The sequence below is a fragment of the Danio aesculapii genome, chromosome 12 (assembly GCF_903798145.1).
Source record: "Danio aesculapii chromosome 12, fDanAes4.1, whole genome shotgun sequence".
In the NCBI taxonomy this organism is placed as follows: domain Eukaryota; kingdom Metazoa; phylum Chordata; class Actinopteri; order Cypriniformes; family Danionidae; genus Danio; species Danio aesculapii.
The window spans coordinates 9876144-9893686 of NC_079446.1; the positions used below are offsets into that span (position 1 = coordinate 9876144).

General features: G+C 34.2%; 1 protein-coding gene across 1 annotated transcript in view; it reads right to left on the reverse strand.

Moving 5' to 3' along the window:
• Positions 1-17543, reverse strand: part of jmjd1cb (jumonji domain containing 1Cb) — a 249544-nt gene that overhangs the window by 344 nt on the left and 231657 nt on the right. Inside the window, 9 exon segments of the mRNA XM_056469094.1 lie at positions 1-425; positions 923-1054; positions 3233-3409; positions 4220-4359; positions 7436-7558; positions 10172-10302; positions 12673-12737; positions 12739-12764; positions 12852-13020. The exon segment at positions 1-425 is cut by the window's left edge and continues 344 nt beyond it. Of these exon segments, the coding sequence (XP_056325069.1) occupies positions 336-425; positions 923-1054; positions 3233-3409; positions 4220-4359; positions 7436-7558; positions 10172-10302; positions 12673-12737; positions 12739-12764; positions 12852-13020 (1053 nt within the window). The 3' untranslated portion in view covers positions 1-335.

Here is a 17543-nt window from a genome sequence, read left to right on the forward strand (position 1 = left end):
ATAATAACAGAACTGTACAATGTTTACAATTGTTTGGCAGTTCTTGTTTTGTTTCATTTTTCTCAAAAGATATGGCATGAGGACACGAGATGGTGGATCTCTCTCACAGTAACTCCAAGTCTCCAAAAGTAGTGAAATCCATTAGCAAACTGTACAAGTCACATTTACATTTGATCGAGAACAGAACGCCTGAAAATAAATACTGAAACTATACAGTATGAAAGAAGGAGAGGGAAAGCAAACGGACAGAGGAACGCTAGCTGTCAGACGGGTGGTGTTGGTGTGGTCTACTTGGCACTGGAGGTTGGCGGTGTGTGCGTGCGTGTGGACGGCTGTCATGAGTTGCTCTCCTCTTCCTCCTCGGCACAGCTCCTCTTCAATGTCCCCACGGCGTCCTTCACGCAGTGGTAGAAGATGTTCTTGACCTGAGACAAATGGCAGGCTGTTAGAAACAGGACTCACGTGTGAAGTGATATGATAATTCACGAGTTCACACTTGCAATAGTTTCAGAATAAAGCGTATTTGGCGTGATGTCCAGGGAGAGGGCTCTGAGCTCGGGGAAGACACCCAAACTTGAGTTATTCCTCTTATCAGGAAACAGAGAGGAATTGGGATTCGAGCGAAGTATCTAGCCCGGCCTAAGAACGCTCCCCCCGGGATTGTAATGCTTAAGAGGTGAGGTGACGGGGTGGTGGAGGGATGCTAAAGTCGTAAGATGCTGCAGGTAAGACAGCTTTGGTATATATAGGGGTTTGGTCAAGAACTGATTGGATAATAGAATAATTGTCAATGGCGTATTTGATACGGAAACTTCTGCGCGTGCTCCTCCCGAAATTTGTTTATAAAACATCACTTGATGAATGATCGTCAGACATGTGATCCTCATATTTTCCAGTAATATCTGTTGTGTGTGAAGTGTACCTGTAGCTTATCTTCGTAGTTCATCTCCTCTTTGGAGGATCTGAGTTCTTGTGTTAAGTGGAAGGAATGCCCCACGTGCTCTGGAGACACGAAGTCATTGATCACCTGAATGCAGCTGTGAAGATTCTGCACCTGTACACACACAAACATGAGCTGATGTCACGAAGATACATATACAGCACTGTTGGACATAAAAGAGGAAGCTAATAAAAGAGGATGTTTAGTAGTAAAGGTTGACTGATACAAGCGCAGTAACCCAAAAATCATCTATATACAGTTGAAGTCAAAATTATTGCCCCCCTGTATATTTTTCCCCCACTTTCTATTTAATAGAGGCTCATATTTTTATAAGCACATTTATAAACACAACAGTTTATTTCTAATAACTCATTTATGTTATCTTTGCCATGATGACAGTCCATAATATTTGACCAGATATTTTTCAAGCTTAAAGTGACATTTAAAGGCTTAACTAGGTTAATTAAGCAAGTTATTGTCATTGTATAATGTTGGTTTGTTCAGTAGACAATCAATAAAAAAAAAAATATTGCTTAAGGGGGCTAATAATATTGACCTTAAAATGGTTTTAAAAAATGAAAAACTGCTTTTATTCTAGCTGAAATACACAAAACAACTAAGACTTTCTCCAGAAGAAAAAATATTATAGGAAATACTGTGAAAAATTACTTGCTCTGTTAAACATCCAGCATACAGACTTCAACTGTTCATATTTATAAATACCTCTAAATCATCAATATGATGACAATTTTTACAGAGGAACATTGTGGACATTTAAGAGTACTTTTAAAGACCCTTTTAAAACCACAAAGAATGAAATCCACATATTTTGTTCTGGGTGAAAGGGTGAAGTTGATTTCAAATTGGAAACAAAATCTTTACAGGGTCAGTTCGATTGCATTGTAAGACCTTTGAGATACAGATTTAGGATGAATAAAAGCCTTATTTTTATACTATGGAATTGAAGACTTTTTAAGGATCCACAGATATACTGACATATGTAACACATACAGTGTGCAGCATATTTAAGTACACCCCTCACAAATCTATCCTTTAAATTCGGATTTTAATAGGAAGCTATACAATATTATATTTGTGCATATACATTAGATTAGTCAATACTTAAGCCAGATCTGGAGCTTATCTAACAAAATAACTTACGATAATGGCCCAAAAACTAGTACACCCAAATTTATATGTTAAAGAAAAATATTAAATACAAATTTTAAAAGAGGAAAAATCAAGAGAAGCAAAAAAATTGAACATTTTAGTTGAAATTTTGTGGGTTGTAATTATTTTTGCAATATTTAGCTTGAATTTAATTGTATTATCTTTCAATTTCTAAACATGTTTGGTGACTAAAATATTATTTTAATAAATATGTCTGTTTAATAAATATGTTTTGTTCAAATGCACCAAAATACATTGCCTATATTCACTGAGAAATGGAAACAAATATTCATTTTCAAAATGGGGGGTGCTCAATTATGCTGAGCACTGTATAACACCATATCTTTGTGACCAGAAAACAAATCCCAAGTCAAATTCGAAGAGCACCTCAGGTTAGCATCAATATGTATTATCTGTGATTGTATTTTTAAATGCTCTATAAATCCAACAGCACAATAAATTAGTCCTGCCGTGATATCTATGTTTTGTTGTATAATATATTGCATCAAAATATATTGAGATAAATGATATTATTGCCATTTAAAGATGCCAATCATTATATAATATCAGTATGACAATATAATATCATCACAATGAAAGTACACTCTTCCAAAGAATACATCATATTTTATTCTGAAGAATATTTAATGTAATTATAGACATTTGAACAATTTAATAATGAGGCATTGAAATCAGAAGGTGAAAACGCATATTCTAAACATATAAATAATAATACATTTTATCAAAAAAGTGCAAGGTAAAAAGTAACAGAGGCTGCGATATCTGCTACCAGATCTATTTTCAGTCGTCAGACACTCACATGAAAATATACTATAGTAATTTATAGTAAATACTACAGTGCTTTTTTAACCATACTGACACTGACACCTCCAATTGAGATAGAGAGATTGCGCAATCAGCTAAAATGTTGCTTGAATTGACTTTTATGTATGGCCGATATATACTGCATCACCAGAAATGATTGAGGTCATGTCCATGTGTTGTGTAATAAGTCAATATATATTGATTATTGTGACAGACCTAGCTTATTGCAAGAAAGTTTAGTAGTGTAAATGCAGCTTAAAGTGGTTTGTGTAAGAAGCCAAAGAAGTATGCTGATACCTGGTGCAGAGCTCCTGCCGGGATCAAGACTGAATCACCCAAAAACTGCACCACAGTCCAGCCCTGAATGCCATGTTCATCCAGCAGCCGCTGACGTAGCTTTCGGCTCAAGTACCAGCTGGGTTCACGGATGGGGTCGTGATCTGCTGCGATCTCCACACCCTGCTCTTTCGCCACCTGTTGCATCCAAACATTTACAAACACTGCGTTAATTAAAAATATGTACCAAGAAAAACCCAGAAAAGGTCAGCATATTCCAGAAAAGTGTTTCTCGATGTGTGGGTTGCAAAACCATTTTAATTGGGTGGCGAAGGGTTTTTTTTGTGATGCAGGACTTTGATTTTGAAAGATGTGCGTGAAAGCTACTTATGCTACTATAGGTTGTTTTCAATCACGTGGTTCTGGTGACGTGCCGAATTCAGATGGAGGGCAGGAAGTAAAAAACTGAATGGGAGACATAGAGGAAAGTCCATGTTTGTGTGATTTATACCATATTTCAAAGGAGATATAGATAGAAAATAGCCACATATGTTGAGCATGATCCTTATATCATGAAAAGGGCAGAGTTTACTACTAAACTAAAATATATTTGCCTCATCGCTGCGGTACATACTGTATAATTGCGTTACATGAAAAATACTATAGTAAATCCTTTAGTGTTTGGAAGCATTCTATAGATAACTACTTTAATTAAATTGTCGTAGTAATTATATTGTTGCTGTGTTAAAACACACTTCAGTTTTCTACGCTATGATCACAATGCAAAAAAAATATCCTGGTCATGGCTTAATGGCCCTTAGAAAATACGTGTCCCATAGCCAAACTAGTTGAGAACCACTGCTCCAGAAAAATATATGATACGGATCCTATAAAACTTTCCTGTGCGAGAGAGGGAAAAAGGTTTTATGAGGACACTTGAGAGTGAGCGTCACTCCAATGATCCACCGTATTATTTCAAGATCAGCCGAGAAATCAAATGAAAATAACCTTGTGCAGGAACTCTTTAATCTTCTCGCCGTCTTTGCTGGTGTAGATGTGCCACAAGGCTCCGGGAGTCTCGCTCGAGTCCTTTAATCTTTTCTTGACGTTGTCATCCAGATCTTCCTCCTCCAGCCTCTTCAGCACTCCTGTGTGTTTGGCACAAACAGGCTCATGCGGTTACATGGCAAACACATCACACAGTCAGCTTAATTTATTATAAAAGCAGGCAGCGCTGTCCTCTTTTGAAGACAGAGCGATGTTTAAAAATTAATGGCGAGCAGTACGTGTGGGAGTCTGGCTTTTATATATTCTCCTCATGTCTGCCCATGAGACGGCAGATAAAAATAGAAAAGTCATCGCAGGAGGGAGGAGCACAACTGTAAAATGACTTCAAAACTTTAAACCAAAAAGTGAGGGGGGAAATATCAACATCATTTACATGATTACTCAGCAAAGTTTAATTTAATTCAATTCACCTTTATTTGTATAGCACTTTTACAATGTAGATTGTGTCAAAGCAGCTTCACATAAAAGATCATAGTAAATTGGAACAGTGTAGCTCAGAGTGTTTAGAGTCAACTACAGCAGTGCTGCCAAAATAAATAATTAGAAATAATTAGAAATGTTTAAAGGTACAGTAAAAACCACAATTACATATCGAAATGAATGTGTGTCCTTTATCAAACATGTTGAATGTTTGAACTGAAAGTCATTTTTGCCAAGTCCATGGGTCTCGACAAACTTTCAAAAGCAATTAAACATGCACTTTGTTCTGGACAATTTTTGGTAACATTTTAAAATAATGGTCTTAGAATACTTTAGAATAAAGTTCATATATTTGCTAACATTAACCGAGTATGAATACTCTTGTAAAGCATTTATTCAACAAAGTTCAACATTTACTAATGCATTATTAACCTCTTAGGGCCCAAGGTGTTTTTTTACATGCGTTTTTTATTTTTATTTGCTATTTGGGCTTATTGGAACCTAATTAGAATAAAAATCTAAGTATCATCTTTTGCTACAATGTACTTTTAGAGAAAAATTATGTCAATATATGTGGACTCGTGGTCCGAATTTAAATAAAATACTTTTTCCTGAATTTTTTTAATGCATATTTAACATAGAATTACTTTTTTGAACTTGCTTTGACTATCAGAGTAAAAACAACTTTTTTTTCCATTTTGGACAGTTAAAAATAGGGTTTGGGACATTTCATATATTGCAAAACAGTTGCAGGATGACACTGTATGTCTGTAACAAAATATAAAACATTTAAAGTATTTTAAATAGCCACTTAAGAGCTCAAATGTGCTGTCCGTATGTGGACACTCAAGCCCTAGGAGGTTAAAATCCAAAGCTTGTTGACCTTAGTTAAAGCACAGTGAATTAACATGAACTAACATTATTTAACATAAAGGGCACCTATTTTACATTTTTTTCAAAAATTTTATACAAGTCTTTTGTGTCTCCAGAATGTGTCTGTAAACATTCAGCTCAAAATACAAATCAGATTATTTATTATACCTTTTTCAATCTAGTAAATTTGAGCTGTTAGGACATTGTAGCTGTTTTTGTTACCTGTGCCTTTAATGCAAATGAGCGCGTTCTCGCACTATAACCTTCACCTGCTGCTTCTCACGTCAGATAAACAACACAGTGACAAGAATAAAGGAGATCTTCCTACTACAGTAAGAACTTTCCCAATGGTTTAGTATATTTGTTGAGATGTTAATTCAAACCTTGGCAACGATGAGTCACATACAATGTCGTTATAATGATTGCGCCACTGCTGTATGGACATCCGTTATGTTAATGTACAAAATAAACCTGATATAAGTCCATTAACTGGGATCGAAGCGTCTTCTTTTATAGTTGTACTGCCACTAAGCGGCTGTGGTTATGAATTATGTGGTGACTTTACTGTATTTATTACAACATACACCATTTTAAAAAACGTTTTAAACTTGTAAAACTCATTCTTGAGGTGCAGATGATCACAGAGAGCTGAGATATTATAATCCCAGTTGCTTTGAGGATGTCCTGTCTTGTGGATATGATTATACACATTACTATGGAGACCTGATAATACACATCTGTCAATCAATTCGGTGGGAGGGGAAACCGAACTCCTACGTCATATTTCTGTGGGCCTTAAAATGGGAGGGATTTGGATCCTATTTTAACATCAGGAAATGTAAAAAAAAAAAGACTTATTGTGTTTAGATCACTCCAATATGACTGTGGACACAGTTTACCTACACACAGTTCTGTCCAATCAGCTTACAAAAGATGACTTTCATCATAGGTGCCCTTTAAATAACATTTACTAACGATAACGAAGATGAATAAATATTGTAGTAATTTATTACTAATTGTTTGTTCATGTTAAAAGATACATTAACTAACATTAACTAGTGAACCATTACTTTAAAGTGTTACCCATTTGTTTTTCCTAGAATGTGCCATGGAATTGAAGTTGCCATGACTAATATATGGAGGGTAGAGAAAAAGAAAAGAAAAAAAATTCTGGCTGTGCATGCTGTGCCGATAATCATACTCATGTGCACTGTACCCTAGCATTACTGTAAAAATGAAAGTTGGAAAAGTGATTGACCAAAACACCAAATTATTTGTATGAGTTTTTTTTTTTTACCAATGTAATTTTTAAATGTCATGAGGATGTTTATAAAGAAGATAGAAATATAGAAGAATTTTTGTAGTTTTGACAAGCTCTAACATATTATAATTGGACAGAAACAAGTAATATATACACATTTTTACTGTTAGGGACAACTGGGGTCAAAAAGACTGAGAACCAATGATCTTTATATGTAACATTACATCTTGAATGGTCGAAATGTTTTTTGAGATCTATCTACTGTAGCAGACATCCCACTGTAGACGATAAAAGAAATAAAAGCTCCAGCTGGATTTTAGTTCGTAATACAGCCCTTTTAATGTGAAGGTTGTGAAGTGCTGGGAGAAAAGCTCTTTGCAGCGCTGCTATGGCAATGCACAGGCGGAGAAAACTCCTTCCAGATGCATCTCTCACATTTCATTGTTTCCAGGGTGGAAACCCTGTTCTGTGTTTTTTTCATCTGAGCTCAGAGGTTTATGGAACATTTCTGCTCAAGCAGGAAGCTTTTTCCCCCTCCACATCTTTCACTGAGTTAATGGACAGTAAATGACAGTTGTGTGGCGGATGAATCTCAGACTTACCTGTTTTGGACAAGACTCCATTCCCTTTGGCCACTCCAACGTAAACCAGCACGCTGATCACATCAGACACCTCCATGTGCAGGTTAGCAGTGCCGAAATCCTGCTCCTGAGACGCTGCCACACCTGTGACGTGGATCATAACTCATTCAGGCATCAAGTTTTACATACAGTTAAAGACAATCAGTGATTTTTTTTTCCTTTTTCAAATATTTCCCAAATAATGTTTAACAGAGCAAGGAATTTTTCATAGTATTTCCTGTAATATTTTTTCTTCTGGAGAAAGTCTCATTTGTTTTATTTCAGCTAGAATAAAACCAGTTTTTAATTTTTTTAAAACCCTTTTAAGGTAAATATTATTAGCCCTCTTAAGCAACTTTTGGTAACACTTTAGTTTAGGTCACAATTCACGATATTAACAAACCATTAACTAACACTACTAACCTAATAAACTACTAATTAACTCTTTATTAATAGTTAGTAAGGTAGTAGTTGGGTTTAGGTTTTGGGTAGGATAAGGGATGTAGAATTAGATCATACTTTATAACTACTAATGAACAGTTAATATCTTAATAATAGGCAGGTAATAATCCAGTAGTTAATAGCAAGAATTGTGACCTGAACTAAAGCGTTACCCAATTATTTTTTATTGTCTACAGAACAAACCACTGTTATACAATAACTTGGCTAATTCCCCTTACTTGCCCAATTAACCTAGCTAAGCTGAATACTAGAATCTTGAAAAATATTCATTCATTCATTTTCTTTTCGGCTTAGTCCTTTTATTAATCTGGGGTCGCCACAGCGGAATGAACCGCCAACTTATCCAGCATATGTTTTACACAGCGGATGCTCTTCCAGCTGCTACCCATTACTGGGAAATCTTGAAAAATATTTAGTAAAATATTATTTACTGTCATCAAGGCAAAGGTAAAATAAATAAGTTATTAGAAATTAGTTATTAAAACTATTATGTGTAGAAATGTGTTGAAGAAATCTTCTCTTCGTTAAACAGAAACTGGGCTGTCAAGGTTAAGACGTTAGTACGGTAGTTGATTAATGTGAACATTTAAAGGCGTTAAGATTTCACAGTCCTATTATTGTGTGATAATAAGACTACAGCAAACAGCAGTAATATGATGGCTCAATACATGTTGGCTTGTGTGTTAAATGGCAAGTTTCATAATAAACTGCTTCCAGATGGAAGTTTAAACAAAACCTGCTAAATATAGATAAAATATATAGATAATGTAAATTATATAAACAGAAAAGAGATAAATATATAGATAAAACAAGTCTGTCAACAAACAAACAACTGCAAAGCTAGCTGATTCCATCACTAAATGGATATCCACAGACTCCAGATTCATCAACATTGTTCAATACTGTACCAGTTACCATCAAGGCTAACTATCAATTCAAAACTACATGAACTGTACCACACTGAAAATGCCTAATCTAAAATTGAAGTTATAATTAATTAAAAACTATGATTTCGATTAACGTGATAACAGTTTTTAATCAATTGACAGTTCTAATTTGCACCATACAGTTCAATCTTTTTTTAAATTAAGTTTCAATTCTTAAATTAAGCATAATTACGAGAAAAAAATTAAAATGTGTTTGTATGTTAATATGATTGCAAAAATAAATACATTTTCTTTTGAAATGAGCATTTTTCTCAGGCTCCTGTGTGTGAGAGATCAATCTTTTATCATTTTATGGCAATGAACAGGTTTTTCATTGACTTTAATGTGAAATAACGGAAAATAAATATAAGCGGTTGAGAAAATGCTAATTTTAGAGCAGGGGTGACTAAACTTTTCTTATAAAGGGCCAAAAACCAAACTTGATTGAGGCTAGTGGGCCGAAGGTGAATATAGGTGGGGCAATTTACCATGGGTAATTTCCTAATTTATTTAATAATGTGTAAAAATGACTAGAAAACATTGCTTTATATTAACTACTACAGTATTGTTTACATTGTACAATGAACTTATTACAGTAAAAACAAAACCTAATTTATAACAGAATTACATTAGTTTTTGCCTCGATTTGCTTGCCGTTATCTTCTGCATAGTCCTCTATCCGTCGAGTGACAGTATATACATTTTAAAAACTTAGATTCATTTACAATTGATTGAAACATTTAATTTCAGCTTGATTTTTTGTAGCTCAGTAATAAAACAAACAAAAAAAAAGAACTAGGAATGACGATCTCTGTATTAAAGGCATTTACCTCAACCTTCTTCATCATGCTCACTCTCCTCTCAGATGGGATGGTGGGCCAAATCAAAGGTTACAATGAGCCAACTTTGGCCTTCGGGCATCTCTATTTTAGAGAAAGCTTTCATATGGAACTTAAAAGCTTTTGCATCTGAACACTTCATATGTTTTTTTTTATAATGTAGTCGATTGTGGTGGGAAAATGTTCTTAATTGTCATGAAAATAATGTTGAAGTACAATTTTAAATTAAATTAAATATATTATTTACATTTATTATTATTATTTATTTTTAATTAAATTTATTTAATTTAATTAATTTAACTTTTAATAATTTTACTTTTAATAATTACTTTTTTCTATTTGGGAAACGTTCCTTCCTGTAATGGAACATAATATTTCAATAACTACTCGGTTTTTGTGTGGTAAACCAAAGCAGAAAACATGGTAGGCCAGTGATCAAAATAAACCCAAAGTGTGTCTGAGTGTGTGAGAGACAGAGGGAGCTGTAGTACCATAGGCGCAGCACAGGCGAGGGCCCAGATCCGGGCGCACAAAGAAAGTGGGCAGATGGGAGGCCAGGTTGAGGTTTCCCTCCGGGTCTGAATATTCAGGCATGGGGAGGTTCTTCATCAAATCATCATACCTAAACAATGACATCAAGCACATTCTAAAACCAGCATTTACAAGCCCTAAAGCAATATCTAAATTAGCATGTCTACTTGTGTTCTAGTGGCTATGAGGTACCTGGATGAAGGTATCAAATTTTCTTGTTGCGATTAATTTTTGAAGCTTTTACAGGGTTTCTGCAGGTTTCATATTTAAGTCATATTTAAGACTTTTTAAGGCCATTTTAAGACCATTATGAAATAAATTTTAGACTTATACAGAACTAAACACTAATGATTATTTCTAATGGCCTGGTTGGGTTTTTGCTTGCCGAAAAAAAAAAAAAAATATATATATATATATAGCTGAAGTCAGAATTATTAGACCCCTAAATTATTAGCCCCCCTGTTTCTTTTTAACACATTTCTAAACATAACAGTTTAATAACTCATCTCTAATAACTGATTTCTTTTATCTTTGACATGATGACTGTAAATAATATTTTTCAAGACACTTCTATACAGCTTAAAGTGACATTTAAAGGCTTAACTAGGTTAATTAGGTTAACTAGGCAGGTTAGGGTAATAAGGCAAGTTATTGTATAACAATAGTTTTTCTGTATACTATCGAAAACAAAAATAGCTTAAAGGGTCTAATAATTTTGTCCTTAAAATGTTTAGAAAATTAACAACTGCTTTTATTTTAGCCGAAATAAAACAAATAAGACTTTTTCCAGAAGAAAAAATATTATCAGACATACTGTGAAAATTTCCTTGCTCTGTTAAACATCATTTAAGAAATATAAAAATAAAAATAAAAATAAATTCAAAGGGGGCTAATAGTTCTGACTTCAACTGTATATATCAAATGTAATTATTTCTTAGTTACATACTTTAATGTGTCAAAACAAGAAAACTCTAGCTGTATAGAGTCTAGTTGTATTTTTTGTTTTAATGACAAGTTTAATAAGTTTATTTAATAAATAAACAAAAATGTATATTTGTTGGCTTTCGGAGTTTAATTTCTATTTAACCTAATGTGCTTCTTTCATGTCTACTCCCCCTTATTTCAGTAAAGAGTTTTTGTGAATGCAAGATAACGTAAAGGGATATATTGCTCTGTTATTATCATGAGGATAGTTTTCTATACCTGGGAATTAGTAAATTTCAGCTAACAGCTACAGTAAATTGTATCTCTTTGCAATAAAAAAACTTAAATATAAACTTAAATATTACAAAAAAAGTTTTTATAAGAAGGATTGTTGGTGATTGGATGGATGTCGACCCGATTGTGTCGCTTAACTTGGAAAATTAAGATTTGTTTAAAATGATTTAAGACACACAATACAATATTTCAGTGAATTTAAGACTTAATAAGGCCTAAAATTGTAGGCCTAAAATGTTTCTGAAATTCAAGACATTTTAAGAGCCCGCAGACACCCTGTTTGATCTCAGTATACGGTATTATTAAGGTATTGACGTAAACTTTAAAAAAAGATACTTCACCAGATAATTATGATAATAAAAAGAAATACTTTTCTGTTTATGCTGTACATGTTCAGAGTAAATAAATGAATTAATTTGCATAAAAAGCATTATAAAGTACAATAGGCAACACTTTACAATAAAGTCTCAATTGTAAATGTTAGTTAATGGATTAAAATCAACAATGCAGTGAGAAAAAGACAGATTTGTTAGTAACTATGTTAATAATAGTTAAACAAACAATTGAATTGGAATCAATTTTTATTCATTATTAGACATTAACAGCACCTAAGATTAATAAAAGCTTTTGTAGTAGTCATTGTGTGGTTAGTTAAATTAACTAATGTTAACAAATGGAGCCTTACCACACAATATCAACGTATAAAAAGCGCTTAAAATAGTCTAGAATTTTCAGTCAATATTTCAGCACTTAGTAGGCTACATTAAAGGGAAAATGTTGTTGTTTGAGCTATTAAGCTAACCAATAAAGTCTTCAAGTATTTGGCGCATTTATGAACACCCCTGCAAATACAATCTGAATATTCTTAAACAATAGTTTAAAAATATATACGATTTTGAAGCGCTCTCAATATCAAGATTGAGCATGTTCATTATCACCATACATTGAATTAATGAATAGCACAACTAATGTTAACAAATAGAGCATTATTGCACAATATTAACATATATAAAAACCTTAAAATAGTCTATATTTAAAATTTTCTGTCAATATTTTAGCACGTAGCAGGCTAGATCAAAGTGAAAATGTTAATGTTTGAACTATTAAGCTAACCAAGTAAGTCTTCAAGCATTTGGAGCTTTAATGAACACTACTGCAAATACAATCTGAATATTCTTAAACAATAATTAATAATTATCATTATTATGATACATTGAATTATTGAATATCGGCATTTGTCTACCTGGAGGGCATCAAAGCCATAAACTCTTCCCCTGAAGGCCAGTCTTTCAATCGATACACAACGGTTTTCTCCATCTTTAGCCTTGGGTCGCTCTGTAGAGAAAGCATGATCAGAATACATCGAAACAAGGATCGATTAATAAGAATCTAGCTTATTTGTTGACTTCAAACGCCACTCACTTGTGAGATCTTCAAAGCCGTCCCAGAATTCTTTGACACCTGAGTTGGACATTACTCCATCCTTGCAGTTCAAGAGGTCCCCCTGGTGGTCAGCAAACTCTTGGTTGAAGGACTCTGCTTTCCACAAGCTGGCGTTGAGCCTTCTGTGCACCCCAGAGACCAGCACAGGCTACAAAAACAGCACACAGGAAATGGCCTTATAATGACAGCTGAGATCACAACCACTACTAAGGCTTGTGTTTTTGACAGTGGAAAAAAATACGGAGCTTGGTTGAAAACACATTGTGAGATGGATTACTCAGAAGACTAAAGGTAATATTTATATTTACCAAAAAGCCTTGATCTGTGAGTTTTTTATAAACTGCTTGGCAAACTAGTTTCTGAAAAACTGCAAATAGCAGTGTGACTGCAAATAAATCCTTCTCTAATAATAAAAAAATATTATTTTATTTTTAATTCTGGTTAAAATAAAAACTGATGATTCATTTGTGGTAAAACAAGAACAGGATTTGTGCTCCTGACTGTGCCAGCAGAAAAAAAAGTCTTGTTCGTAAAACTTTAAATTCTAAAAACAGACAAAGGATCAGCCTAAAAACCACCAAGGCTGGCATGCTTTCGAATGTGTGTGCACTAGAAAGACAGCTAAAAATACACATACACAGAATCCCATATGAATTTAAAGTAATACAGGGTATTTGGAAAAATCAGAGAGTGAAATTTAACACCTTTTTAAAGACTCTTTCCATACATTTAAAGACCTCGTCGCCACTTCAGGTTTCAACAGGTAATGTTGGCGGCATTTTAACTGGCAGTTTATTTACTGATACGGAGTACGTTTACATGGACAATACTCTAATTAAGAGTCTACCATGTAATCAACGATTTTTGATGACCTTAATCCGACTAAAGTCATAATCGAACTAAACAGAAATCTAATTAAGACATTTGGAGTATTCCTATTTTAGTCACATTATAGTAGTACAGACATGTAAACACCTTAATCAAATGACTACCATTGTGTAGGATTTTCGCCACATTTTGAGACAGGATAGTCTATACACACACGGCTGTTTGATACTATTCTCTGCACCTACCGAGTCAGTGAAAGACCATAGACATTGCGAAATGCAGAGGGGTTTTTTCCCATACGGCATGCGCTATCAAATTCCAATAAAACAACACTCTTCCAGCAGTTCATACTCGCATCCAATATCTCGTTCGTCACATGGGGCATGCATGAAATGTTCCTGAATGAAAGTGAAAGTGTCAAACTGCAGTTTAAATCGACAAATTAAAAATGAAACACCCGAAATTACATGAAACTCCGGACAAATATGGTTAGCGTGCTGATGCAATGACGTTAATCGAACTATGTGCTATAACATGTAAAACGGGATCATGAATGGAACATTCAAAAAGTAACTCATGTAAACACCTTCATCATATTATTGACTTATTCAAATTAAGGCAAATAATTGGATTTTACGATGGCCATGTAAACGTAGTGCGTGATAGTAAGAAACTAATCCTAAATTAAAATGTTATTCATATACTAATCCAGCAGGTGGCGCCTATAACATCAAGAATAATGGCGTTTCCTTGGTTACTGCAGTAAACAAAACAGCATGATTTCAAATCTAGCAAGATTTGTATGGTTGTTGCTAGATTGGATATGGTTGTGGCCAGAAAACGAGAATTATTTATATTATTTATAAACTTTTACATTTATTGAATTTTATTAACGTCCATCCCCAACCCTAAACCCAACCGTCACAGTAATGTAAAAACAGTAGTTGTACAGAGTATTATTTATGTTATCTATTAAATTACCCAATAAATTGTATTTTTTAACGCCTACCCCCACCCCAACCCTAAACCCAACTGTTACAGTACTGTAAAAATATTCATTATTTTTATATTGTGTCATAAAAAATGCTGCTATATTGATATGCATATCGCACTTTCGGAAGACTGCGTATCCGATCTAGACTTTACCGGATTGTTTAGATTTCATAATTACAAAGCATCCCAAATATTTGCAGATTAAATTCTGGCAAAATTCAGCATAAGAATACAAAATTGAATGACTTGTAAAATAACATTTAAGACTTTTTAATGCTTTTAAGGGACTTAAAGTTCTTTAAATTGGTTGGCCCCAATAGCCTAATGCTTAGTGTGTTGACACATAGCACGAAGGTGCTCAGGGCGACCAGAGTTCGACTCTTTGCTGATCCTTCCCCTCTCTCTCTGCCTCCCCACACTTTTCTGTCTGTAAATCTCCACTATCCTCTCAATAAAGATGAAAATCCCTAAAAAATAATAACAAATTTCTTTAAACTGAATTTTAAATACTTTTAAGACCCTGTAATTTTAAATACTTTTAACACCCTGTAATATAAAATCGACTATTTTTCCCATCAACTGTAAACTTGATGGATTTGTTCACTGAACTTTGCCGTGTATTACAAAACTGCCTTCATTTCTGGGATGGATATTGGCAATAGTGTTAAAATTGTACTTCTCTTTAGAACAACCTTTGCTTTGGGACACTTAAAATGCTCCCTACACTGGCATCTTATTAGGCTTTCTAAGAAAGTCTGTGTGTTGTTGGGAGATCTACAATTTATGATGTCAGTTGACTTCCTGCAGAGCTGTAAAGCCATGCTTCACTGAGCAGAAGTCAATAAATGTCATCTTGGAACAGGAAGTGTAGCTCAAACCCATAGGGGCAGGGACATCGTCCCTTATCTAGGGCACTATACAGCCAATCCAGGTGGCGTCCAGAACAAAAGTGGATTATATAGTGCACTCATTCAACCCATAATGCACTGCAATAATGCCGCCTGAAGATGGCATCCATGGACAATCAGAATCTGTATTTACTTTCTCGTTTTCATTCACACTTTTAAGTGGACTATGTTACTAGAGTAATGGATAAACAGGAAAATTATGGACACAGCCACAGACTCTCTTCTGTTGTTGAACAAACACAAAGATTAGAGAAAAAGGACGTATGCCTGCAGGCTTAAACCTCACACCTTTTCTGAATCCTCCTGCACATTAGTGAAATTCAGGCTGCATTGTAAAGGATCTATAAGCTCATTTGAAATGTCCTACATTAGAGCAGCACAAGTGAAAAGGTGCTACATCTCATGAAAGCTTCGAGGCACTTAACGTCTGTAATGGCCTATGATGTGAAGCACACCCTGAATAAATGGACTGTAATGTATGGCGCCTTTCTCTTTGGAAACCCACAGCACAAGTAATGGGAGGCTGATGTGACAACTGATGAAAGACAACAGGCAGCTATAGCCAAATTTTACATCATTTTACCAAATATGACCATAAAACCAGTCTTATGCTGCAGGGGGTTATTTTTGGGAATAGCCAGAAATGCATTGTAAGGATCAAAACTATTGATTTTTCTTTTATGCCAAATGCATTAGAATATTAAGAAAATATGTTTCATGGAGATATTTTGTAAATATAAAAACTTCATATTGATTTTCTCAATCTTTCTTAATCATGCATAAATGGAAATCTTATTTATTCAGCTTTCAGATGATGTATAAATGTAAATAAAAAAACAAATGATTCTTATGACTGGTTTTGTGGTTCAGCGACACAAATTTTGAATAAATAGCAAATTTGCCTTGTTATTTTCATACCCAGTGTAATTTCTTAGCTTGCAATGCTTTTTATTTTAACTGAAATATTTCTCTATCTCTTCTTTTGACAGACTATAATCAATTCTTATTCGACATTATAAATCAATTCTAAATGTAAGAACTTGGTTGGTGCAAACTGTTTTTTTAAAGATGGCACAGTGAAATAAGTCACCTAAAACACAGAATCATACACTGATCACACCTATAAATTATGAAAAAACAAACATCCACCATTCAGTCTGAAAATTTGCCTTTGCGATCCGATAATCAAACCAAGCTGTGAGTAAGGTCAGGTCATGCACCACTACTACGCAAAATTTTGCAGGTGAAACCCAGTTATTCAATAGGAATCCCGGTAAATTATCATGCGGAACAAAAATGAACAAAAAGGTGGTTAATTTGAAAGCGGAAAACTTTTATGTGAGCTGTGCATTATGCACCGCATTGCCAACATGACAATGAAGCTTTCTCTCCACATGGAATTTAGCTAATCATAGGCTTGGTAATGCTGACTTAATCACATTTGGGTAAGTTTTGAACCTTGGTCAAGATGTTACAGGTGTCATACTACACTGTAAAAAATATCCGTAAATTAGCAGTTTTCTGTATTTTGCGATACATGTTTTTAATTTTCCCCCTCCTGTTTATTTCTGCTATTGAATTGCATTATGGGACCTTGATCTTCTTCCAACAACTTTTAACCTTGAAAAGTTGGAAAAAGTGATGCATATGACCATTTTTAATAGTTTAAAGTGATATAATGTCTATTACAAAAACCTTGTAACAAACTGCCAGCACATTTTCATGTTATTTTACAGACTTATTTCTCTATATAGTGTATCTTATACATTATATGATTTCAAACTACTAAAATTTTCTCTATTTCAAAAGTCGCCACAGCAAAATGAACCACCAACTGTACCAGCATATGTTTTATGCAGCAGATGCTCTTCCAGCTACACCCCAGTACTGCAAAACACCCCTACACACTCATTCACACAGTCATGCACTATGGCCAATTTAG